At 41.7% G+C, this 27,470-nt stretch overlaps 1 protein-coding gene across 3 annotated transcripts; it reads right to left on the bottom strand.

The window, feature by feature from the left end:
- Nucleotides 1-1,355: 1,355 nt before the first annotated feature.
- On the bottom strand, nucleotides 1,356-27,408 carry gnptg (N-acetylglucosamine-1-phosphate transferase subunit gamma). 3 transcript variants are annotated; one of them, XM_063058758.1, is made up of 12 exons: nucleotides 26,965-27,408; nucleotides 26,526-26,580; nucleotides 23,488-23,708; nucleotides 19,115-19,182; nucleotides 18,813-18,867; nucleotides 16,300-16,383; nucleotides 14,597-14,690; nucleotides 13,778-13,892; nucleotides 13,252-13,334; nucleotides 8,909-9,031; nucleotides 2,925-3,003; nucleotides 1,356-1,935 (listed from the first exon to the last, which is right to left on the bottom strand). In XM_063058758.1, the coding sequence occupies exons 3-12, from the start codon at nucleotides 23,646-23,648 to the stop codon at nucleotides 1,886-1,888; spliced, it is 912 nt and encodes a 303-aa protein (XP_062914828.1). In that variant the 5' UTR covers nucleotides 23,649-23,708; nucleotides 26,526-26,580; nucleotides 26,965-27,408; the 3' UTR covers nucleotides 1,356-1,885. The 3 variants fall into 3 exon arrangements, with proteins under 3 accessions (XP_062914828.1, XP_062914829.1, XP_062914830.1); XM_063058759.1 differs by lacking the exon at nucleotides 26,526-26,580; XM_063058760.1 differs by lacking the exon at nucleotides 23,488-23,708 and having other exon boundaries at nucleotides 1,358-1,935.
- Nucleotides 27,409-27,470: the final 62 nt, after the last annotated feature.

The raw sequence follows: 27,470 nt of genomic DNA, 5'->3' as shown, positions 1-27,470 counted from the left end.
TAGACACATTACAACTTTGGAAATCAACAGTGCTATTCATCCCATACAATTATAGTTCCTAATTTTCAATGGGAAATAACGAATTACACTATGCTAGCTTTACTAGTAGTGCAATTTAACAGTGGTGTCAACAGCAACTTAAAAAAAGAAATACTCCTGATACAGGGTTTTGACCCAAAACGTAGATACTTTTCTCTTTGATGCTGTTCCACCTGCTGAGAATCTCTGGTCACTTATTTTTATTGCTCTACAAAGGATAAATAGCTGTTCATTGCCACAGTGAGATAGTATGGAGGGTGGGGATTACTAACCAGGCACTACAGGTGGTAGCACTGTGCTCATTAACACCCTACATAGTGCTCTGGAGTTGAAATGCTTATGTTAATTTAAAAATAACTTTTTCCTGCTCTAATCGATTTTCAGTCTGAAGTTGCAAGTTAACATTCAATCTTCAGTTAATCCCACTATGCAATCGCAAGCTTTTGGTAGCACCTCACCAAATTGACTTCATTTCAATGAAACAGGTGCATCCATACAGAGAGTGGAGTTTGAATGCTTTAAAATTCTTTAAAGTGCACTCCTAGGCTGAAGTGCTCATGCTCAAATGAACTGAAGAATAACCAATTACTAGCAGGTAGAAGCCAAATATTTGTTTTGCTTATTTGTGCTAGACTGAATGTGCATCTATGTAACATTACCCAGGAGCATTCCAAAATTTATGAAATACATTTTTAAAAAATGCATTCACTTGTAGGAAGTACCACATCCAAATTGCATATAGCTAATACTCAAATAGTATTCTGATTTGAGAAATAAGGAACTTGTACTGAAAATGTCAATGAAAATAGTTTCCAACCTAGTTTCTCAGCATTAGGTTGCAACAAAGAGAAATGTTTGGTCACATCCATATACCACTGGGTTCCATTTATCCATTGTGTTGGTGACTGAATTTGACTTGGTTGAGGCAGTTCTTACTTCACAGGGTCCTAGCTATTGGATGGTGCACAGGACCAGTTGCTTAGTTGGGGTAGCCAAATAGGTATTACTGAACACTGCAAAACTATTATGCAACACTGACTGCTGCTTTTTTGACTGAATTGCAGCCTTCCGGTAATGGATGAAGATGCATATTTTGTAACCTGTTTAATTACTGCTTTTATTGCAGTAGCTTTCTGTTTCTACCTATACTTCTAGAAGCCAACCAGAACAAAAGAAAATGACAGTTGGTCTCCATTAATAGAGGATCCAGTGTAATATCTGTCCACTTCCTGAACAGCACCATGGTCCTGCTGTAGTTTAGAAATTGTTCAGGAACAGGTGCTGCCAGACTCACTAGCAATTCAGTCTGACACCTTTCTTAATCTTAACCCTTTTAATTATTCCACACATTACACCTTTTAAAGAAAATCCAGTTGTGTTTCAAAAGTTGATTTTAATTTTAGGAAGCTATATACAGTAGTCCATTAATATTTTACTTATTTAATCACAATACAGGGCTACAGACCTGAAGCATTAACTCTTTCTCTCCATGCTGCTGTCATGCATTATCTCCTGTATTTCGTTGTTTTATTTCATCTCTAGTTTGTTCTTGCTTTTTAAAAGTTCAACTCCTTACACCCCCCTTCACCATTCTCATTCCAGCTTTAATCTGATAATTTTACTTCGCATCTCCGATGTAGAAACAAACTAATTAAAAACCATCTACAAGAATAAAATCAAACTTTACATTTAAATCCCCTTTTGCAAAAATAAAATCAGTAGTACCAGCAGAGTTTGTATTAAGCACAAACGTTCCTCTAAACTACACAATGCCTGTTTTAAGGTCCAGAGTATTCATCTGCTGCACACGGTGATTTGTCCAAAACCCGGGGCCTCTCTGCTGTTGTTAGTGTCCTGGGATTTGAGGTGTGCGTAGAGCTGGTGTATCCTCACTCACTGAGAAAAAAGAAACATTTCAGTGATGCTATGTTACAGAGTTGAAACTTTTCACTGATTTCTTTCATAAGCCCCCTTCCTTGCCTACTCTTCTCCAACCCAAACACAAAATTTCTTGTTCCTCCAATTCTCCCACCCTCACACCTAAAATTCCCTGGTTCCAAGTTGTTCTCCCACTGAACAGCAAAAGGAGAAAATTAAAATGGCTGGGGTAGGGTCTTAAAACAATTTAAAGTGGACAAGATTTCTAGACCAGGGGTCAGTCACAAATTAGGGGTTGTGCACCCTTTAAAATATAAATGAGAATTTTTTTTCCACAGAGTGGTGAATCTTTGGAATTCTTAAGTACATTTAACCACTTTTCAAATAGACCATCTTCAACAATCACTCCTGTAACCTGAAATCTTAGAACACAAAATTAAAATGGACAGTAATCCAGGGTGTGCCCATCTATGGGGTTTTTAGATGCAGCCATAAATTCTTTAACTTTAAGTGATGGCTCTGCAGTGGAATCAGTTAGCTGCAGTAATCTGGATTAATATTAAGGGAGTCATGGGACAGAGTGCATACGAGAACTTGGTGCTCAGCTGAAGGATCATCTGTGATGTAATTAAATCATGGAACAGGAATTAAGGGATTTAAAGCCTTCTATTTTTTATGTTCTGATAGATCAGATGGTGAATGGTGAGATTACACAGGGGATTCAAATGAGTTGGGTAACAGAAATAAAGGGTCAGTAACATGTACATCATCTCAGTCATAGATGGGGAAGTGAAAGAGCTGAAGGAGGAGGAATCTGAAAGAGGACGATAGGCATGAAAAATCTCCCAGCTACACTCACTATCCTCAGACAAAAGGAAAAACAAACCACATGGTCAGCATCAGGGAGGTATTCTGAACTTCACCTCGACAAGTGTCATGTCCTTTAGAACTGACCCGCCCTGGAATAAAAAAAGCAGTGACACATAAAGGGATGAGGTAATGCTCACCTGACAGGAATGTAGTGATGTTGTGGTGTGTCAGTATATCCTTTAGCCTCTGCACCTCTGCCGAGAGTTTATTGCGCTCCTAAAATGAGACAAAAAATTGAAGGAACAGTGGAGAAGCTACATTAAGTTCAGTTACATTAAACTGTGTACAGCTTTGGATTTACTAGGATGTTGCCAGCTCTAGAAGGCCTGACTTATAGGGAGAGGTTGGCCAGGCTAGGGCTTTATTCCTTGGAACACAGGAAAATGATGGAACAACCCTATAGAAACACATAGAGTTTTGAGAGGCGTAGATAAATGAATGAAAATTATCTTTTCCCCAGGACAGGGGAATCCTAAACCAGTGGGCATAGATGTAGGGTGAGAGGGGAATGATTTAAAAGTTCAAATCTATTATCAAAGTATATATACCATATAAAACCTTGAGACTCATCTTTTTGCAAGCTCCCACAAAATGAAGGATCTATGAAAAGCCACACACAATGAAGACTACTGAGCATTCAATGGGTAAGAAGACAAATTGTGCAAATAGTTTTTTAAAAAGTAAACAAATAGCACAGAGCACGAGCTGCGGAGTTTTGAAGTGAGTTAATAACTACGGAGTCAGTTCACTGCTGAAGCAAGTGAAGCCAGTCGAAGAGCCTGATGGCCACAGGGCAACAATTGCTTTTGAACCTGGTAGTGTGGGTAACCAAGGCTCCTGCACCTCCCATCCATTGGTAGTAGTGAGAGGGAGACTGGTCAAATACAAGCAAATAGTGCTGAACACCTGTTCAGTTTCCACTCTCGGGCTCCATGTTTTTAATCTGGTTCAATGCTCTAACTCACGAAGTAATAGGGGTAAGCATAGGTTTGCTTTCTGCTCTTGGGTCTCAACAGAGCAATCACTCCCAGCAATAGCCACCCTGGATCTGAGGGGTAACTTTTTCCACACACAGGGTGGTGTGTATATGGAATGAACTACCAGAGAAACTTGTTGAGGCAGGTACATTTTGGAAACACTTGGATAGATAGATGGATGGATGGGTCTTAAAAGAGATGGACCAAATGCAAGCAACAGACTAGCTGATGAACAGTGGTTGGTGTAGACTTGTTGGGCTAAATATTTTGCTCTTATCATCTCAGTCTGATTAAGCAACAGACAAAATGCTGGAGGAACTCAGCAGGCCAGGCAGCATCTATGAAAAGAAGAAACAGTCCATTTTTTGGGTCAAGACCCTTCATCAAGACTGGAAAAAAAAAGATGAGAAGTCAGAGCAAGGAAGTTGGGGGGCGGGGTTTGGAGGCGAAGGGGAGGAAGTAGTACAAGGTGGTAAGTGATAGGTGAAACTGTAAGGGGTGAAGTAAAGAGCTGGGAAGTTGATTGGTGAAAGAGATAAAGAGCTGGAGAAGGGGGTATCTGATAGGAGAGGGTAGAAGACCATGGAAGAAAGGGAAGGCAGAGGAGCACCAGAGGAAGGTGATGGGCACGTAAGGAGATAAGGTGAAAGGGGATAATGGGAATGGTGAAGGGGGGGGGGGAAGAGGAATTACTGTAAATTCAAGAAATCTATGTTCATGCCATCAGGTTGGAGGTTGCCCAGACAGAATACAAGGTGTTGTTTCAGTAGGAGGTGCAGGATAAGGGAAGGATAAGATTGGTGGCAGTGAATGGGAGATTCCCAGAGTTAGTGCGGGTGACAATTGCCTGATGTTCCTTAGTGGGGTCCTGTTCGAGGGGTAAGTAAGAGGAAGTGTCTGAAAGTTGTTACTTGACCTCAGCAAGGTAGAGGTCAGTCCTCCCGCATTTTGTGTGTATTGCTTGGATTTCCAGCATTTGCAGATTTTCCTCATGTTTGCAATCTGATTAACCTGTATTGAGGAGTAACCAAGAAATCTGATGAAGACAAGGTAGTAGATGTAGACTTCAGCAACATTTTTGAAAAGTCCTGTATAGGTAGGCTTATCCACAAGGTTGAAGTACAAAGAATTCAAGAAATGTTGGAAACTGGATCCAAATTTGGCTTGGTGACAGGTAGAGGTGGATGGCTAGAAGTCTGCAACAAGTGGTGTATTCCAAGGATTAGTGCTGAGGCTTTTTCTTTGTCATATTGGTTTCATTAGTAAGTTAGCTGATGTCATGAAAATTGTGGATAGCAAAGATATCTAAGGACAGAGGGCAACATAGATCAGCTGGAAAGTTGGGTGGACCAATAGCAGTTGGAACTTCATCCAGCTAAGTGTAAATGGCAAGGATCTTATACAGAGTTAATATACAGAGAGATCTTATGGCGCAAGTTCATAGTTCTTGAAAATGGTGTGTTAAGACAGTGAAGGCGGCACTGGTGTGCTTACCTTCAAAGGCTGAGGCACCGAGTATTACAATTAGGACATCATGTTGTAGTGGGGATTTAGAAAGAAGATTAAGAAGCAGGACCTCCAGATTTGTACTCCCTGTGTCATTAGTCTGGAAGGGGATGAAGGTTTAGGACCCTAAGTAGGAGTGCATTGGGTGAGAAAGTTCAAGCAAATAGAGAGGTTAAAGCAAGCAAACAAGTTCAGCAGGCAAGCAAGGGAAAGACACAGAACAAGGAAGGTCTGTAGGGCTAAATTGCATTTACCTTAACTCAAACTTGACCAGGTAAGGTAAACTCAAAGCTTGGATCAGCCCATGGGATTGTAATATCACAGTTATTACAGAAACATGATTGAGGGATAGGTCGGACTGCCAGCTTGGAAACACACAAGTTTACAGTAAATTTATTATCAATGTACATGTATGTCACCAGATACAACCCTGAGATTCATTTTTGCAGGCAAATTCAATAAATCCATTATGGAATAATAACTGATAGAGCTTTGACCAGCGACCAATCTAGACATCAGAAGTTTGAGAGGAGGTGATTTCTCTCTGGTCCACTGCCCAAGTTGAAAAAAGGAGCAGCGAATTGCAGCAGGGTAGTTGAATGCTTCTCTTGCAGGATGTGGGAAGGCAGGGAAGCCTCCAGTGTCCCTGACGGTTACAAATGTGAGAAGTGTATCCAGCTGCAGCTTCTGACAATCCAAATTAAGGAGCTGGAGCTGGAATTGGATGAACTGTGGATCATTCGGGAGGTTGAAGTGGTTATAGATAGGACAGGTAGAAAGGCAGTTACACCCAAAGTACAGGACACAGGAAACTGAGCGACAGTCAGGAAGGGAAAAGAGGTTAAGGAGCCAGTGTAGAGTACCCCCGGGCCATCCCCCTTAACACAGGTATATCACTTTCAATACTGTTTGGGGGGGGCGGGGGTTGACCTAACAGGAAAGTCACAGTGGTTGAGCCTCTGGCACTGAGTCTGGCTCTGTGACTCAAGAGAAAGTTGGGGGGTGGGGGGGGGAGAAGAAGCATGCTGTGGTGATGGGGGATTCATTAGAAAAATTATACAGCTTAATACGCGGCTAAGGAGTCGGTGTATGAGGGAGGGTATAAGATTTTTGGATCATTGGGCTCTCTTCCAGGGAAGGTGAGCCCTGTACAGAAGGGACAGTTTGCACCTGAACTGGAGAGGGACTAATATCCTAGTGGGAAGGGTTGTTAATACTACACGGTGGGGTTTAAACTGGAGTTGCAGTGGGTGGGAACCAGAGTGCCAGAACAGTGAGTGGAGTGGTTGTGGAGGCAGATGTTGGTAAGACCTCAGACAAAGTCCAGACTCAATAGGTGCAACTCGTCTCCTGAGCTACATATATTTCAATACAAGAATTATTGAAATAAGAAAGGCAGATGAGCTTTGGCATGGATCAACACCTGGAATTATGATGTAGCCATTAGTGAAACTGGGTTGCAGGAGGGGCAGGAATTAAAGGAGCAGGGGTGGCCTTACTCGTCAGGAAAAATGTCATGACACTGCTCCGTCAGGACAGATTGGAGAACTCAGCTAGTGAGGTGCTATGGGTGGAACTGAGAAATAAGGAAGGTATGACCACATTAACAGGGCTATATTACAGACCATCCAACAGTTAAACAATTTAAAGGCAATGCTACCAAATACTAACAAAGTGTATGTAAACTTCTGACCCACTGGGAAAGTGATGAAAGAAATAAAAGTTGAAATAAATCATTCTCTCCACTATTATTCTGACATTTCACATTCTTAAAACAGTGATCCTAACTGACCTAAGACAGGGAATGTTTTCTAGGAATCGTGAAAAACTGAGTTTAAATGTATTTGGCTAAGGTGTATGTAAACTTCTGACTTCAACACTGTATCTATAGAAGTTTGTCATAGTTTTAGATATCATCCCAAACTCCTAAGGAAGGAGAGGCGTTGCCGTGTTTTCTTCATAATTGCACTACTGAATTGCTGGGTCCAAGAAAGATTGTCCGAAATGATAACACCCAGAAATTTAAAGTTGCTGACCCTCTCCACCTCTCATCCTCTAATGAGGACTGGCTCATGGACTTCTGGTTTCTTCCTCTAGAAGTCAATAATCAGCTACTTGGTCTTGCTGACATTGAGTAAGAGATGTTGTAATAGCACCACTCAAACAGATTTTTCAAATTTGAATCTTCAATATGCCAATTTATCACCAACTTTAATTTGACCTACGACATTGGCATCATCAGCAAACTTGAATGTGGCATTAGAGCTGTGCTTACCCACACAGTCATAAGTGTAAAATAAGTAGAGTAGGGGGCTAAAAACACAGCCTTGTGGTGCTCCTGTGTTGATAATGATTGTGGAGGAGATGTTGTTGCCAATCTGAACTGACTGGGGTCTGCAAGTGAGGAAATCGAGGATCCAATTGCATAAGGAGGTACTGAGGCCAAGATCTTGAAGATTAGTTTTGAGGGGATGATGGTTTTGAATGCTGAGCTATAGTCAATAAAGAGCATTCTGATGTATGCACCTTCGCTGTCCAGATGTTCTAGGATTGAGAGAAGAGACAGCGAGATGGCATCTGCTGTGGACCTGTTGCTCCAGTAGGCAAACTGGAGCGGATCCAAGTCTCCTCTCAGGCAGGAGGTGATATGTTTTATCACCAACCTCTCAAAACACTTCATCACGGTGGATGTAAGTGCAACTGGATGATGGTCACTGAGGCAGGTCACCACATTCTTCTTAGGTGCCAGCAGGTGGGTATCTGAAGCTGCAGATGCTGCAACCTAGAGCAGCAGGCAAAAAGCTGAAGGGTCTTGATCTGAAATGTTGATGACCAATTTCCTTCCAATAATGCTGCCTAACCCACGGAGTACTGAGCTTTTTGTGGTCTGGTAGCTCAATATTCTGGGGTGTCATAGGGATGGTAAAAGAGGAAGGGGAATTGATTCAGGACAGATGAAATATTACCCATTCACTGGCATCTTTATTTTGTCCTGTTATTAACATTCCCTTTGCTCTACCACTCTCCCACACCTTCTCTATTATTTAGACTAACTTGCTTACTCATTTCTGATGAAAGGTCTGGACACATTAATTAGTTTCTTTTCCTGGTTGCTGGACTGGCCGAGTTCTTCTGGCATTTCTGTTTTCATTTCAGATTCCAGCATCTGCTGCTATCTTTTGCATTAAATTGAACTGCAGAAACCAAAATGCTGATCAACACACACTTTTAAAAAAAGAACCAAGAATCAACATTTTAACTAAATGAACAACTTGATAAAGGTTGTGGACTTGGTATGTATATGTTTCTACCACAGGATTTTCTGCTTTTATGCAGACCACAGTGTTGTTTTGAATAAATATTTTGAAGTGCTGGTGTAAAACACGAAAGAGTGTTCCTGGAGGTATCCAGAGAAGTATACAGAATGAAGTGATGAAGTCATGAAATCTGATCTGACATAGTAAAACACTCCACTCATACTGCACTCTACCCACCACCCAAAAGGCAAACTATGGGGAGTAGAACTTCAAGCAAATTGCCAAAAAAAAATTAATCAATCAGAAGTTGTCATCAATAAATGTTCCTCCAAGTCAACTCTCCTCTTATCATCCTGCCCCATACTCCAAATCCCACCTTACCTCACTGCATCTTTCTAGGGTCTCCTCTTGCAAGTGGCTTTGTTCTTCAGTTTCTGTTTTCTCTTGACCAGTTTTCAAGTAGCCTGCATCTTCAAATATTGCTTGCAGCAATTTCCTGTAACCCTGAAATACACAAAGTAGACTGTGATCTGCGTCATGAGAGGCTGCTTAATTTCTAGCTGGTGGCTGCTGGAGAGGAGTAACAGAATTAGGGACAGCTACAGTCTCCCTTTGCTTGAATGATAGCCTGGCTGTGAAGCTTTCTCAGGTGAAAGTCTTCTTCAAAACTTAGTATGGTGAGCAAACAGCATCTCTGAGGGTGACAGAGTGGCATAGTGAGTACAGCCACAGCTCCAGAGACATAGGCTCAATCCTGACCTCAGGTGATGTCTGTGTGGAGTTTGCACGTTCTCCCTGTGATAGCATAGGTTTCCTCCAACATCCAAAAAGCATGCTAATGGTCAGTGTAAATTGTCTCTAGGGTGTAGCAGAGTGGTGGAACCTGGGGGATAGAGAATGTGGGGAGAAAAACAAATACAAGTAGGATAATGTGATTAGGTCATTGGTGTGTGGACTTGTGGCCTGAAGGGACTGTTTCCTTGTGGTATGTCTCCATTAACAAGTCATTGGAGAAAAACAACAATTGATTTTCTTGACTTTTCCTCCATTACAACTGGTGCAAACTGCTACAGCCCAGTGTAAAATTTGCAGCAAGCCAAAGGTTAAGATGATCTGCTGACAGAGACGGCATGCAGACATTGTATGGCCACTCGACATGAACAAGGCTACCAAACAAAATTCTAACTTTGAGTGGAGCTTCTTGTTTGTAGCCTAAGAACCAAGGCCACCAGACATACCCACACAAGAATACAAACACAAGCTCGATGGCACTTACTAGCTACTGGTCCATTATTTTACTATTTCTCAAGTGTCATTGGCCTTTAATGTGTAGATTTTATTGGTTATTAACACTTGAAATATGTATTATGATTGGTACTTAAATATACCAATAATAGCATTTAGAACTGCACTAAGTCTTCTGTTGGATTAATACGTCTATACAAATTGACAAATTTGAGTTGCAACTTCAGAGCAGGTTGGTGACAGGGGCAGAACTGTTCTTGTTTACATGTAAATAGAGTGTGATTGATGAACAAATACAAGTTGTCAAAAGTCCATGTAATCGGTAATCGATGATGACACTAGAACTTTCATTACTGTGCATGCAACAGGTCTTTTGTCATCATGGATTCCCTTTCACCACAGTTGAAAGTGTCCACACCTTGCCTGTTCCATTTTTTACACTATTGCTTATTCCTATCTCCACCCCTACTTCAGAGCCAAGAAATACTACTACTTTTCCACAATAACTATCTACGTCTTCTCATTCAAAGGGCTGTGTATTCTCCACAATTTACAGTATCTCCAAAATAATGCCAAATTCACTCTTCCTTCGAGAAGTCCAGGATTACTCACTCCAATGATGTCTTGGTTTGCTATCTCCATTGTCATAGTACATTTCCATATAATAAAAGGAGATGCAGCACCTTCTACCTCCCTTTCACCGTCCTCAAGTCTTTCCATGTGAAGCACCAATTTACTTCTATTTTCAAAATGGTGTATTTATTGAAGGCAGCAAGATAAAGTGACAGGTTTTTACATAGTAGGGGAATTAAGGGTTATGGGGAAAAGGCAGGTAGATGGAGCTGAGTTTACAGACAGATCAGCCATGATCTTATTGAATGGCGGGGCAGGCTCGATGGGCCGGATGGCCTACTCCTGCTCCTATTTCTTATATTCTTATGACAACTTTGTAGAACACTTTTGTTCAATACATTGGTATGGCCCAAGTTTCAAATTACCTGTCCTTTTAATTCTTGGTCTCACTCCCACTATCCTCAGCTCTCCCATACATATCTTAATTAAAGTTGAAGAAACAACACATCTCCCAGCAAAGCACATGAACACATCTGTACTTGACAAGAGCTCAATTTCAAATAATCAGTTTTTATTCCAGATTTCCAGCATTCAATCCAGTATCTTCTGGTAGCAACAATTATTCTGAATATATAGTTTCACCTGACTGACCCTCTGTTTCTTTACTTCTCCTATTACCACTTTTTTAAACTTTGTATCAACATTCCTTTTATCACTTAATCTCTCCTGGTTAATCTCTCTTTGTACCTGCCTCTCATGTCCCTTTCTCATGATCTTAAAATCTTCAACTTCAAACTTCAAAGTACATACAGTATAAGTCACCACATACAACTCTGAGATTCATTTTCTTCTGGGCAATCACAGTCAATACAAGAAACACAATGAAAGACAACACCCAACCCGACAGCCAACAAACTGCAAAAAACCAAACTGTACAAATACAAAAAAAAAGCAAAAATAAGAACAAATAAGCAATAAATATAGAGAACATGAGATGAAGAGCCCTTGAAAGTGAATCCATTTCTGTGGGAACGGTTCCAACTTTTCCCAGTGTTGATCAGAACTCATGCACTAGAAACATGAACTCTGGTTTTCCAGCATTTTGTCTATATTATAGATTTCAATCAGATGCAGCACTTTGCATTTCTATTAGCATGATTTGTGGGAAAATCCATTCTGTACATACAAGTGGTGCTAGAAAGTTTGTGAACCATGTAGAATTTTCTCTATTTCTGCAAAAGAATGACCTAAGATGAGATCAGATCTTCACGCAAGTCATAAAACTAGATAAAGAGAACCCAATTAAACAAATAACACAAAAACATAATACTCGTTCATTTATTTATTGAGAAAAATTATCCAATATTACATGTATTTGTTGGAAAAATTACATGAACCTATAGGGTAATGCCTTCTACAAAAGCTACTTGGAATCAGGTGTATCAATCAATGAGATGAGAACGGGTTGTAGAGGTTCCCTGCCCTATCAAAAAGACAAAGTCAGGTTACTGGCAGAACCTGCTCTTCTCAAGAAAGATCTGTTTACGTTCACCATGCTTCAATCAAAACAACTTTCAAAGGATCTTAGAAGAAATGTAGAGATGCATGAAGCCAAAAAAAGGCAACAAAAGCATTTCTAAAGACTTGAGTGTTCATCAGTCCACAGTAAGAAAAAGTTGACTACAAACAGAGGAAACTCAGTACTGTTGTGACTCTCCTTAGGTGTGAGCATTCTGCAAGAGCACAACGTGCAATGCTGAAGAAGGTGAAAAAGAACCCAAAGATAACAGCAAAAAAACCTGCAAAAATCTCCAGAACTTGCTAAACTCTCTGTTCACGTGTCGACTATAAGAAAAACACTGAACAAGAATGGTGTTCTTGGAAGGACACCACGGAGGAAACCACTGGTCTACAAAAAAAAAATTGCTGCACATCTCAAGTTTGCAAAAGACCACCTGGATGTTCTACAACACTTCTGGGACAATACTCTGTGGACAGAAACAAAAGTTGAACTTGTGGCAGAAGTGCATGCTGCTATGGTTGGAGGAAAAAGGGCACTGTACAGCAGCACCTAAACCTCATCCCAACTGTGAAGCATGGTGGAAGGAACATAGCATCATGGTTTGGGGCTGCTTTGCTGCCTCAGGGCCTGGTCAGCTTGCAATCTTTGAGCGAACAATGAATTCAAAATTGTATCAAGACATTTTACAGAAAAATGTCAGGGTAGCAGTCCATCACCTGAAGCTTAATAGAAGTTAGATAATGCAACAAGTCAATGATCCAAAAGAGAAGAGTAAATCAACAAAAGAATGGGTTAAAAAGAAGAAAATTTGTGTTTTGGAATGGCCAAGTCAAAGTCCTGAAGAAGCTGAAGCAAGCAGTTCATGCAAGGAAGCCCACCAACATCCCAAAGTTGAAGCAGTTTTGGAAGAAGAAAAGGCCTAAAATTCCTCCAAGCCGATGTGCAGGACTGATCAAGTTACCAGAAACATTTGGTTGAAGTTATTGCCGTACAAGGGAGTCACACCAGTTACTGAAAGCAAAGATTCACATTTTTTCCAACAAATACATGTAATATTGGATAATTTTTCTCAATAAATAAATGAACAAGTATAATGTTTTTGTGTTATTTATTTAATTGAGTTCCCTTTTTTATGAAAAAGTAGAGGGTTCACAAACCTTCTAGCACCATTGTAAGCTTCTGCCTAGAGATCCCATTCACTTGAACAGGATTTTTGGATTTCCAACATTTACGCCACCAATCTCTGATAATTCTGATAATTACTCTTTCCTGAATTCCTTTGTCCTTTATTTATCCTGCAGCCAGATATAGCAGTACTGTCCTTTTTATCTGATTGTTAGTTTACATCTATTCAGACCCAGGCCCAGCTAAACATACAACATACTTGCTGAGTAATGAGGCCATCGTAAAGTGCCTGTTCTGCTTGGTCCCATCTCCTCTGCAGCTCTTCCTTCAGATTAGGGTAAACTACAGAAATAAACACATTTTAGCAGGTTCCATATTGCACTCCCCCCCCCCCCAATTCTACCACGTACCCAACATCACACCCATTACCCACCCACACCTTTTCCCCTCCAGAACACCCTACAATTAACCTCAAGACTCTCATCACAACCATCACCCCTAAACATATAATCTATTCTTCCCATCTTTAATCTTCCTATACTCAGAACCTCCTTCACCCCTCCCACCAAACTTATCTCAGCCCTTCACACTGATGACAATATTGACAATATGCTAACACTATGCCATAAACCATATTCAGTCTCTGGCTGGATCAAAGCACATTGTCAATCTGAAGTGTGGGATAGCATTGCAGCTCCTATTCCAGCAGGAGAGTGACAACATCACTTTGCCTGAACACCCGTCTTTGGCCCTGCCCTGCTCTGTGAAATGGCTTCCTTACCCACCCAGTAAGGACTGTGGATGGCAGACCAATGGCGTCTCGAAGGTCAGCCAGTAGATGCAAGTGTGGGGCTCAGAAACATGGGCCAGTTTATGGCTGGTTCCACACGTTAAAAGGACCTGCAAAGAGGAGAGAAAAACAAGGTTGGGGAATGGCAGAACTATTAACCTCACTTTGCTAGAGGAACCCAGGATCTGTAGCCTCCAGTGTGTCCAGCACATCTTCAAGGTGTGATGCCTCAAAAAGGTGGGCTCCATCATTAAGGACCCCCATCACCCAGGAAATGCCCTCTTCTTATTGCTACCATCAGGAAGGAGATGCAGAAGTCTGAAGGCACAGACTCAGCAATTCAGGAACAGCTTCTTCCCCTCTGCCATCCGATTCCTAAATAGACATTAAACCCTTGGACACTATCTCACCACTTTTTTTCTATTTTTTGCACTATTTATGTAACTATTTTTATATATATATATATATAGATAGTTATTCAGTTTTTCCTTCTATTATTATGTATTGCTTGTACCGCTGCCACAAAGTTAACAAATTTCACAACATATGCTGGTGATATTAGACCCGATTCTGATTTGTGAGCTGTGAAAGATTGTACCTGCCGTGACAGCAAAAAAAAATCCCCTCTCTGAGTAACTCAGTGCACTGTCATTCTTACTTATCTGCAACATGCTGTTAGCTTATCTTACAGCAGCAGCAAGGAATTTGGAAATATTGGTTTCCAGCGTCAGATTTCCTCAGCTTGCAAGTAAATAGCCCTTCTGGTACTGTCAGTTGCGATCCGGCATTGGGCACAAGAATAGGGAACACTTACCTTAGTCTGTCTGTTCCTGGTGGTACAAGAATCTCCCTCCTTCATCCACATTCCTACAAAGGTATTGTTTTCAATCTCCCATTCCTGCCATATTCTACAGGACAAAAGACAGTCAGATTCCATCCACAGTTTTTTTCTGAATCCTGACTCTTTCCATGTTTATGCCCCAGCCTCAATGAATTGCATGATGATATAGCCCATCTCTACCCCCATCTCAGCAACACTCACCACCTGACAAAGGGGAAAACCAACTTAACAGGTCACATTCTGACATCCCAGGATACAATTTCTTGAACCCCATTGAGCTTTCTTGCTCAACAGTGGTCGTATCCTATTCCGTACATAAAATTGTGATATCTGGCACCCAATTGTTTGGAAACCTCATAATTCAAAATGTACTATTGAGTGAGACAGATCAAGTGCTCATTATCCACAACCCACACAATATATCACTAGAAGACTATTGTCTAAGGTCAGGAATATGGGCGAGTTTGTGGCTAGAGCTGGAATCTGGAATGTTTTTATGCTTCAGTTTGCTTAACAAGCTGAAACTCACTGGATCTATTTCTCACACTCCCTTAACAGGATTCAGTTTTGTTTCCTTTAACTCATCAGATTCACTGTAAAATTTATTACACCACTGTGCAGCATGCAAAAAAAGTAAAATAAAAGCATGTTGGTGCAACATAATATCTGACCGTCCAGAAAATCTGTTTGTCGAACACCCAAGTCTTGAGGATACTGGGTTACTGGAGTTTTACTCTACTTTATCCTTGAGATTTCCCATGTCGCCTTGCATCGGAATTATGGTCTGGGTTCTACATCGTTGAAAGGTTTCAGGTCTGTCACAGAGCTTCACACGTTTAAACATTTCATTTTTATTCACTCTCAGGCGTAAGGAATTGTCGGCTCGTTCTGGAGCCAGAAGAGCAAGTTCCAATAAATCCCTGGGTTCACGAATCAGTGAGACCAGAGTTCGAGGGCTAGCCTTCAGATTCCTGTCATCGGCAAATCCGGAGTTTGATGGCTTGTGTTCGGTGATTGGCATGTCCCGAGATCGTTGCCGAAGATCAAGGCTCAAGAATCGAATTGCAAGTATGGAAGTTGAGGCCGGTTGCTGAAGCCGAGTCTGCAAGTCTGCTGGGGAGGTTGAAGCCAAACTTCTGCAAGTCCATATCTGCAGGAGGCTGGAGGCCTGTCTACGGTTAATGCACTATGTACATGCATGGTAAGAGCGAGGAACAAGACTTGTTTTGTTTCTTGTTGTGTTCCGTGTTGTCCTGCCAAGCATTGAGGGCTTGCCCCATGTTGGTGCCAGGACCTGTGGCAACACTTACGGGCTGCCCCCAGCACACCCTCGGATGTGTTGGCTGTCGTCTCAGACAAGGCATTTCACTGTAAGTTTTGATGCACTTATGATAAATAAACTTGAACCTTAATTTCAAAGTAAGAGAAACGCTAGATATTTAGTATTTCCAACCTTAAATGGCAGATACAAGAGACCCAGATCTGATAGTTATGTGAAGGCTGGATCACGTCTGGAATAATTTTATTTGAACAAAGCTAATTGAAGTAAAGCTAAATACCTGCTGACAAATGCTATAAAATATATCAAATGCATTCAACGCACACTTCAGGACTAACCCATCTCCCAACCAATGCTTATGCCTCTCTCCTTTCTGCCTCCATCATAAAATACGTACCCCAAGATCCCACTGTATGCATTCCAGCGAAATGACTGTTCATGTTGTGTAACGTTGTGGAAGGGGCAAAACTCATACTTATACCTGCAGGAAACAAAAAATAAGACCATTGAGACCATTGCACTGGTTCTTAGGTAGAGTTCTTCAATTAGTTTTAAACCCCTACTTTCCCCCCACATTGTTATCATTTCAGAGGATCTGTCCTGGATCCAGCATGTAACTGCACTACACAGAAAGCATGGCAGCTACCATCTTGAAAGTTTGTCTTGAAAGAAAGTCTTTTAGACTAAAACTTTTAGACTAAAACTTTTAGACTAAAACTTCTATAGATGCACGGTGGAGAGTATACTGACAGGTTGCATTATTGCCTGGTATGGAAACATCTACAAAAGCTAGTGGATACAGCCCTGTCCATCAAGGGAAAGCCCTTCCCACTATTCAGCATATCTACAAGGGGCTTTGTCCCAGGAAAGCTGCAGCCATCATCGGAGGAACACCGCACCCACCCCCCCCCATACACACCATCCTACCATCCAGACCATGCTCTCTTCTCGTTGCTGCCATCAGGAAGGAGGTTTAGGAGACTCACAGCCTACATCACCAGGCTCAGGAACAGTCATTACCCCTTAACCATCAGGCTCCTGAACTAGAGGGGATAACTTCACTCAACTTCATTTGCCCCATCTGTTCCGCAATAGTTTGCGGTTTGTTGTCTTTTGCAAATGGTTGTCTGTCTCTGTTGTTAATGGTTTTTCATTGATTCTATTGCGTGTCTTTGTATTTACTGTGAATGCCCACAAGAAAATGAATCTCAGGGTGGTGTATGATGATATATATGTACTTTGATAAAAAAAAATTTACTTAGAACAAGGCTGATCTATGCAGGCCTTAATTCCTCTTCTCTACCGATTTCTCACCACCCCCCAATTTGTTGATCTTTCACATACTTGTCCATCTCCATCTTAAATATATTTAATGACCTGGCACCACCCTAGGAGCCAGAGTATTTCCAGAAAATAAATTTCTCTGCAGCTCAGTTTTAAAGGACCACCCCCTTGTTTTGTAACTATGTTTTCTCATTCATGACTCTCTTAACTAGGAGACACATCTCAACATCTACGTTGTCAAACTCCACACACACACCCTAATATCCTTCAGAGCTTATATGCTTGAATAAGGTCACCTTCATTCTGCCAAGCTCCTAAGAAATGCCTTGATCGTGGGAACATTTCAATGGATGGATAAGTGAGTGTAGTTATCCTCTTTTGTTCAGGAGCCTGATGGCTGAGGGGTAGTAACTGTTCTTGAACCTGGTGGTGCAAGTCCTGAGGCTCTTGTACCTTTCACATGATGGCAGCAGTGAGAGGAGAGCATAGCCTGTGTAGTGGTGATCTCGGATGATAGACGCTGCTTTCCTATGACAGTATTTTAAGTAGGTGCTCAATAGCCAGGAGGACTTTATCTGTGATGCACTGGGCCATAATCATTACTTTTTGTAGGATTTTCCATTCAAGGGCATGGTGTTCCCATACCAGGCAGTGATGCAGCCAGTCAATACTCTCCACTACACATCTATGGAAGTCTGTCAAAGACTCAGTCGGACCGTGGTCGGGTATGGCAGGGAGAGTTTTTCTTTCTTCTCTCCGTCTGCGTGAGATGTGGGACATTTGAGAGACTTTGAACTTTTACTGTGCTCATGGACTTCATCGAGTTATGGTATTGTTGCACTGTTGTAACTATATGTTATAATTATGTGGTTTTGTTAGTTTCTTTCAGTCTTGGTCTGTCCTGTATTTTGTGATATCACACCGGAAGAAATATTGTATCATTTCTTAATGCATGCATTACTAAATGACAATAAAAGAGGACTGCGTGTCTTCATAATCTAAGTTTTAGATGTCATACCGAATATACGCAGACTCCAAAGGAAGTAGAGGCTCTGCTGTACTTCCTTCACAATTGCACTTATGTGTTAGGTCCACGACAGACCCTCTGTAATATTAACACCCAGGCATTTCAAGTTGCTAACCCTCTCCATCTCTGATCCTCCAATGATTCAGACAGGAAGGGAAAAGTTTAGAGGGCAATGGGCTAAATGCAGGCAAATGGAACTTGCTAAGGTTGGCAACAGTTAGCATGAACAATTAGGGCCAAAAAGCCTGTTTCTATGCTGTACAACTTTGACTTGATCTCAGCCTCAGCGTCTGTGCAAGTCCAGTCTATATATAACCTATAACCTTACAGAACTGCTAACCACAGCAAGTTCTCATTTAGACCATTACGCAAGGAATACGATAATTTTAAGACATTACAAAAGATGCTGGAATGAATGCAAAATAAAAGATTCACAAAGTCATAACCACAACCAAGTGAAAGTACAAAATAGATTGAAATTTACAGTTTCAACAGAAAATTCTAAGACGTGATATATTTTTATGCAAAATGCAAGTAAAGTGTACCGCACATTTAACTGGGAAATTGTAGTTATTGCAGTCAATAAAGTTTCTACTCACGATGACTCGATCATACTGAAGCATTTTCCGGCCAGTCTGTGCAGATGAGTGGGGCCTGAAAGAAAACAAACACCTGTACTGGTGACTGAGCAGAGTCACTTGATCAATTAAATTTGAGCTGATGAGGAGCAGCAGGGGAAAGAGGAGTGGTAAATAGGTCAGATGGGAGCAGAAACAATCTGGGACAAGGAGATGCAGGGGATACAGGTAGCAGAGGAAGGTAGTGAGCAGGTGGTGGTGGGAAACTGAGGCTGAGTAAGACGCAGGTGAGAATGAAGGAGGAAAATCCCATTATCCATTACCTGAAATGGTAGCAGGATTGATTTTTGGTTGAAGCCGGTTTACTTGGGACATGAAAGGATTATTCAGCCTGAAATACAAATAGCTACATTTTATTGAAGTTTTTTAAAAAATAAAAATAAATAATTTTTAATATATTACAAACAAAAAAAAACAAAAAAAAGCACATCCACAAAAACCACAACCATAACAAAATCAAATTAACTATTGAGCAGCAAAAGGGAGAAAAATATAAAGGCAAAAGTAAACATACACAGCAGAGGTGCACCGCACCAAAAAACCTCAGTCCTCACCCTGTGAGAAAGTCCAATACAGGGCCCCATATCCTTTCAAAGATGTCCCCTCTCTCCTCATTATACAGTCTCAGTCTCTCCAAATGTAAAGTATTTGCCAGTTCTCTCAGCCACAAATCGTACGTAGGCACAGAGTCCATTTTCCACGTTTGCAGGATTATCTTCTTAGCAAGCACCATTCCAAACAATACAGTCCTTTTTTTCATACATATTGGCTGAAGATAGAGAGCTTGTTGCTCCAAGGACGGCTATGAGCGGGTCTGGTTCCCACCGCTTCCCAAAAGCCTCAGAGAAGCAGTGACAAATACTTTTCCGTATGCATAAAGCTTACAACATGACCAGAATGAATGTGACAAGTTACTGTTCACAGATTTACATCTATTACAAACTGGTGAAACATCAGGGTAGAAACTGTGCAACTTTTCTTTGGAATAATGGAGTCTATGTATTGTTTTAAACTGTATAAGTCTGTGTCTGACGTTGACCGAACAATCATGTATACTCTTTAAACCCTCATCCCAGACCTCCTCTGTCAGTTCTACACCCAATTCATCCATCCATGCCTGTGTAAGACCTGCAGTATTCACCCGAGCTCCATTATGTAGGGTCTGATAAAAATAGGATACCACACTACGAGTAACAGTATCAAATTTATTTATTGCCTCCAGGGACTCATCTTTGTCTAAAACTTCGAAGTTAGGTATGTATTTTCTAACATAATCTCGAATTTGTAAATACCTAAAAAAACTAGATGCAGGGATATTGTAAACTGCTTGTAACTGCGCAAATGAGGCAAAGTTTCCATTAATATATAGGTCACCTACACTACAGATGCCTCTCTGTTTCCAGGTAGAAAAAAACAGTATCATTCAGGCCAGGCAAAAAGGAATGATTGTCACAAATCGGAGTGCTAATATAAGTTTTTGGGGCCTTAATGTGTAGTTGAATCTGCTTCCAAATTCTTATAGTGCTGCCAACCACGAAGCTGTTACTAAAATGTGAGTTATTAACTGCAGTGGGGCTATTAAGGAGAACTGGTAAGGAAGTCTTCTTACAAAGCACTCGCTCTATGAGTAATCATGCTGGGCATGAGTCTGAGGTAGAGGGTGGGCCTTTTTTCCACCATGCAATAATGGGTAGGTGGGCAGCCCAGTAATACATTTTAATGTCCGATAAGGCAAAACCACCTGCTTCCTTGGGCTTTGACAAGTGCTTTTTAGTAATTCTAATGGCTTTATAGTTCCAAATGAAGGGTATAATAAATGAATCCAATTGCTTAAAGTATGACAGAGGAACAAAGCATGGAATTGACTGGAAAAGATTAAGAAATGGTGGCAGTACAATCATCTTGATTGCGTTAACCCTCCCCACCAAAGAAATTGGAAGGGTTTTCCAAAAGTCAATATTGCATTTAACCTGCTCAACTTTGTTTTGCCAATTCACTTGCAAAAGGTTATCTGGGTTTTTTGTAATAGTCACACCAAGACAGGAAAAATTATCATGTTATTTTAAAGGGAATGAACTGTAAATACACTGTATTAACCACTGCAGTGACTGGCATTAGCTCACTCTTATCCCAATTAATAGAGAAACATGAGAAACTACCAAAATTATTAATTAGAGTCAGAAGGGCGGGCATTGATGTTTGTGGGCTGGAGATATATAAAAGGACATCGTCAGCGTATAACGAAAGGTGATGTTTACGCCCATGCAGATCAATGGGAGATATCAAAGGGTCCTGTCTGATGCTAACAGCCAGTGGCTCAATGATAACTGCAAACAAAAAAGCAGAAAGGGGGCAGCCTTGACGAGTCCCACGATGAATTGCAAAAGGGGAGGAAATATTCCGATTAGTGATAATAGAAGCAGATGGTGTGAATAAATTATCTCAATCCACTTAACGAAAGATGGTCCAAATCCAAATTTCTTAAGTGCAAACATCATATATGGCCATTCCACTTGGTCAAACGCATGTTGCGCATCTAATGAAATGACTACAGCCTCTTCTGCATGTTTTGTATATAAAATATTGAAAAGACGACGCAAATTAAAATGCAGGTTTCCCCTGCTATGCGAAGGTAGAGCGTTCCTATGAAATGGTTCGTAAGCTGGAATGTCATAAACTGAATAAGCAATTACCATTTATTAATATGGGAAAAACTTTTGAGCGTTCCCAGACCCAAAAAATAACCTACAAAATCATGCCAAATAACACAAAACCTAAAATAACAGTAACATATAGTAAAAGCAGGAATGATATGATAAATACACAGCCTATATAAAGTAGAAATACTTTTCTGCAGCACTGTCTAGTGCAGTGAAAACCTCGCAGAAGTGCTCTCCGCAGAAACACAGCGCAAGCGCTCTCCAGTAACCTTTAAGCTAGGAAGCCACCATATCATACCAAATAACACATAAAAATACACGGCCTATATAAAGTAGAAATAATGTATGTACAGTGTAGTTTCACTTACCGGAATTGGGAAGACTCCAATAAATTGCAGTTTCGTCACAGTTAAACACTTGCTTATACGAATAACTGCCTGACGCAATCGGCAATCGCCTCTGATCTGGACCGACATTTACGTGCCGGGTGGCACCTAATTAATTAGCTTGTTTATTTCGACTTTTTTCTTAAAGATGTGCTGGTGTGTTCCGACTACCGCTGTACCGCTGCATTCTTCACGGGTCCACAGCCCGGAGGTTGGGGACCACTGCTTAAACTATGAAGCTGCCCTCGCCTCAGAAACCGATCAAACCACCCACGACTACCCTTAAGTTCCACTTTCACAACACTTTCATCACCCTTGTCCAGTGCTTTCTGTTTCAGCTTATTAAAAAGACTGACTGATTTCTCCTTAAGTATAAGAAAACTTAACAGAACAGCATGCTTTGTACACCCATCAATCTACTCAAGCAATAGACTTTCCATTTTATCCATTATTGGATGCCGACTAAGAGAGACCACTTTGCTACAAGCAGAACCAACAGTAACATCGGCAGCTTTCAAAATTCTTTCTCTCTGCGTATAAATAGTGCGAATGGTAGACGCAGGCAAGTTCAACATGCGGACAATGTCTGTACTTCGTTCACCACGGTCAAAACGCTTAATTATGTCTAGTTTTATGCTAAGTGTAACACCCTTACGAGCTCTTTTAGGCTTTTCCGATACCTCAGAACTCATCTTGCTAATGGATGCACAAAATAAATCAAGATAAAGCACGTGTTTAAACAATGCCGGCTAGAATGCAGTTCCGGGGGAGGAGCTTGGCTGCTCGGGGCGCGCGCTGCCTTTTTTCATAACAGTGAAAACATCTTCTGTTAGCAAAAGCAGGTAACTAATGTAGGTCTTTCGTAACAGCGAGGTGTCGTAAAGTGAATGTTCGGAAAACGGGGGGGGGCGGGGGGGCACCTGTACATATGTCTACCTGGCATAAAGCCAGTTTGATCTGGATGAATAATAGAACAAATGCATTCGTTTAACCTATTGGCCAAGACTTTCCCCAAGAATTTTGGTTTCAATGGGTGGCAGCGAAATGGGGCGATATGATGAAACCACGGCCTGGTTTTGGAATCAGAGAAACATTAGCTTTACATAAAGTGGGTGGCAATCTGGAAGCTATCCTAGAGTGATTCAATATTTGTAAGAGCAGAGGTGACAATTTTGGACCAAATACTTTGAAGAATTCCATGCTAAAACCTTCCGGACCCGCTGCCTTATTATTGGGGAGGAAAGGGATGATCTTGTTGATCTCATCTAGACTTATATCAGCATCAAGTGTATTTACTGAATCTGTTGACAGCATGGGCAGATTCAGATTATCAAAAAATGCTTCCATTGCTTCAATGTCCAGACCGCCTTGTGATTGGTAAACATTAGCATAGAACTCCGCAAAAGACTTATGAATTTTTTCTGGGTCTGTCAATAAAAAGCCATCTTTCACCTTTATACGATATATAGCCCTAGAGGCCTGCATCTGTCTAATAACTTATGGGGCTTTTCACCAAGCTCAAAATACCTCTCTCTGACTTGTGTCAGTAGTCTTGAAACACTCTTGGAGATTATAGAATTATACTCGTACCGTAAGGCAGTAATCTTATAAAGTAATTCTGCTTCCTGGTTTATCTTGTAAGAAGCTTCCAGATTTGCCAACTGATCATCTATTTCAGTTAACCTTTTCTTCAATCTTCTTTTTTCCGCTGTCTCATATGCCATTATACAACCTCTAATAACCGCCTTCATGGCCTCCCAAAGAGTGGAATCATCAACACCGCCCACATCATTGGTGCTTATCTATCTTATCTGAAAGATAAGAGCAAAAATCCTTAACCTTTAGCAAAGCATTATTTAAATGCCTACTATATTCACCTCTTTTGTAGTTCAATTTGAGTATAAGGGAGACAGGAGTATGATCCGATATAAGTATATTATGGTAAGTGCAACCGACTACTGACAACACCAATTTCGAATCTAACAGAAAATAATCAATCCTAGAGTAGGATTTATGTACTGCAGAGAAATATGAAAAATCGTTCTTCGTGGGATTAAGAAGCCTCCAGATATCCACTATATTATACGATTGCATGAGATTATTAAGTGTTACATTATTTTTAAGTGAACAAACTTGGGGACGTTGTCTATCTGGGAGGGCATTTAAGATGCAATTAAAGTCTCCACCTACAATTATGTTAGAGTCAGACAGATTAGGCGTGGCCTTAAAGAGGTTCTGAAAAAAAAATTAGATCAAAGTTGGGCCCGTACACATTCACTAGTGTCAATGGTAAAGAATTTAATATTCCACTTACTATTACATCTCTGCCCCTCTGGTCAGCGATAGTTTATGTATGAATAAACAGTATGGTTTTTTTTTATTAGGATTGCAACACCTCTAGGTTTAGTACTAAAATTTGACTGGTAGACCTGAGATGCCCGGGAGGGACAAAGCACTTTCGCTACTGTTTTCTTAATGTGCATTTCTTGGAGAAAACAAATATCAACTTTGAGTGTACGAAAATGTGCATACACCTTCCCTCTCTTCAGTGGACTATTCATCCCCCATACATTCCAGCTGACAAGTTTAGTCTCACCAACGCTGTGCAAATGCGAATTAGATGTCATATCTGCTGCTTAACAAAAGATAATGTCATATGGTCATGGCATAACACAAACTGCAACTCGAACAAATAGATGTGCTGTAACAACCCGTTGAGAAACACAAAAAACCCTCCCAATAATAAAAACACACCAGGAGTAGTACTTTCATACCCCTAACCTAGAGTCAAAGCTATATCCAAGAGCCAACACATGGCCCGGAATAGCAAGATAACTACCCATTACTCACGAAACACGGGAGAAACATCACTTCACAAATACACTGTGAAATATAAAAATAAACAACAACAATCAGTCCTCACCCACATCTTAGTGTGAGCTTATTTTTCAGTTCCTCATGCACTGAACAGAACAGTCTCCAGATGAAGCTATCAATCAACGACGAATCCAGTAACCCAGCGTTAACCCATTTTTAGGTTGATATGGTGTCCGAATGCCAATTTCTAACTTCTTGGCTGAGGAACTCCTCCGCTACAGCTGCAGTGCTGAATGTACGGGTGCTATTGTTAACTGTAACCACAAACCTCGCCGGATACCAGAATCCACACCTAATTTTCCCGGCTTTGCATTTCTCCTTAATGTGCTGAAAATCCTGACGTTTCCTCACGGTAGCCAAGGTTAAATTTGGGTAAATGAACACCGGACGCCCATTATATAGCAGCGGAGTCTCTCCCGGGACAACCGTAGCACCAGCTCTTTAACCTGGTAGTGGTGTAGCCTCGCAATAATAGCTCTTGGCCTGCCATTTTTAGCAGTTCTAGATTACCAAGTTCATGGAAATTCTTTACCTGCCTTTTCAGTTCCTTTTAATACCTAAAGACTGTATAGCTGCAGCTTGTGCCACCTTGCACTCAGTTAGTTGGAGAAGCAGTCCACTTGCACTTCTTGATTAGGTTCTGTAATGTCTTTGATAATTTAATGCCTTGGTAAATAAATCACTAATTCTCTCAGGACCTACAGAACCATGAAACATTTTGATTAATGGCTTACCTAATTCTCTATTCCCTTAGTTGTAACCAATACTGACTAGGTTCACCCCCAGATTCCCCTGCCATGACTTACTCTGGATTATCCCCACTCTCTGCTACCTTCTAATCAAGAATATGGCTTCATTTGCACATTTACTGAAAGTACTTTAAGGGGAAATGAGTATGCAAGCACTTTGGGTGTTACAAGGACAATAAGTATCCCAGGACCCTGGTAAAAATACTTCAAAAAGTGTCATGGGATTTTTCTATCATGACTTTATGGGAAGGATGCTGAGGCTTTGAAGAGGTTTTTCCTGGATGCTGCCTGGTTTAAAGGCCATATACTATCATAAGAGGCCAGATAAACTTGGGTTGTTTTCTCTGGGGCACCAGAGGCTGAGGGGAGATCTGATAGAGGTTTATAAGATTATGAGAGGCATAGATAGAGTGGACAGGGAGTAACTATTTCCCAGGGTTGAAATGCCTAATAGTAAAGGGCATGATTTGAAGGTGAGAGGGGTAAGATCAAGTGGGATGTGAGGGGCAAGTTTTTTTTACTCAGAGAGTGGTGGATGTCTGGAAGGTGCTGGTGGTAGAAGCAAATACATTAGAGGCTTTTAAGAGATGTTCGGCCAGGCACGTGGATGCGAGGAGGATGGAGGGATATGGTCATCATGTAGGTAGGAAGGATTAGTGTTTGGGGGTTTATGATTTCCTTTTTAGCTGGTTCAGTACAACATTGTGGGCCGAACGGCCTGTCCCGTGCTGTACTGTAGTGTTCTATGTTCTATATCTGCTGAGTGCTAAACATCCCTGTAGCTCCCGGTTCCCCAGTACACCTTTGTTTCCCTTACACTCAAATATGTTAGTCAAGCTTTTGAATCGGGGCTGTTTGGTATGGCGTTTGATCCACAACCTTCTGCCTCGAGAAGCAACAAACTTAGCAGCCATAAAATACACTGGGAGGAAAAGTAGCGAGATGAAGGAGGTGCTGCTGTATTCTGACCCGCCATAGAAACATATTGTTGCATCGATTTACCCGTAGGTGTTGGGCTCTTCCACAATTTTCATTTTAGCAGCCGAGATAGCCAGAACTGTAAGAGGGGGAAAAATCCATTACTATTGGAAGTAAAGCCCAGAAATACTGAAAGAATTGAGAGCAGTTGTAGCTTTGGCGGCAATACACCCGCGGAGACCAGGACAACAGTCGGTCAGAGCAGCGGGACGGATCAAGGATGGGCAGCCCGATTTGCAGGCGGCGGAGCGCTCGAAGTTCCCGGCGCCCCACAAATAAAAACGGGACTTGTCGGCTGGTAATTGGCCGCAAACTATGTCAGGGACAGATTAACTTCACTGTGATGCCAAACGGGGGGGATGTGGGGTGTCACCCCGATTTCAAATGTCCAGATGGCGGACACGTAACCACCCCGGGGGTCTACTGCGGCGGTCACTCGGAGGAAGGCAGCCTGCGGACTCACCCTGCAGCCAGAGGAGGCCGAAGCCACCCGTCACCATAACGACACCAGAGTCCGGCCAACTTCCGGGCACCTCGACAGCTCGGGGTTCTGGGTAAACCCAACACTTCCCTCGGTCAGTTGCGGGGAGGTAGAAGGGCCGGAGGAAGGTAGGGTCAGGCCGGACCACGGCGAAGTAGAAGGGCCGGAGGAAGGTAGGGTCAGGCCGGACCACGGCGAAGTAGAAGGGCCGGAGGAAGGCGGGGTCAGGCCGGACCACGGCGAAGTAGAAGGGCCGGAGGAAGGCAGGGTCAGGCCGGACCACGGCGAGGTAGAAGGGCCGGAGGAAGGCAGGGTCAGGCCGGACCACGGCGAGGTAGAAGGGCCGGAGGAAGGCGGGGTCAGGCCGGACCACGGCGAAGTAGAAGGCGCCCTGTCAGGCCGGACAAAACACCGGTGCACAGGCACCCGGACATAAAGGGTGACGTCGAGCAAGCCTTGCAGTGATTGGTCGGAGATAGGAAGGGACG

This window comes from Mobula hypostoma, chromosome 9, assembly GCF_963921235.1.
Source record: "Mobula hypostoma chromosome 9, sMobHyp1.1, whole genome shotgun sequence".
NCBI classification, from domain to species: Eukaryota; Metazoa; Chordata; class Chondrichthyes; order Myliobatiformes; family Myliobatidae; genus Mobula; species Mobula hypostoma.
This window is presented reverse-complemented; position numbering and strand designations above follow the sequence as displayed.

What these genes read in the sequence shown, in the direction of transcription:
- gnptg (XM_063058758.1), bottom strand. Translation starts at nt 23,648, where the DNA reads ATGAAGGCGGTTATTAGAGGTTGTATAATGGCATATGAGACAGCGGAA. An exon ending in TTCAGTATGATCGAGTCATC is followed by an intron (nt 16,384 to 18,812) that starts GTGAGTAGAAAC and finishes TGTTTCCTGCAG; the next exon opens with GTATAAGTATGAGTTTTGCC. An exon ending in CCCTAGAAAGATGCAGTGAG is followed by an intron (nt 3,004 to 8,908) that starts GTAAGGTGGGAT and finishes GTCTCATTTTAG; the next exon opens with GAGCGCAATAAACTCTCGGC.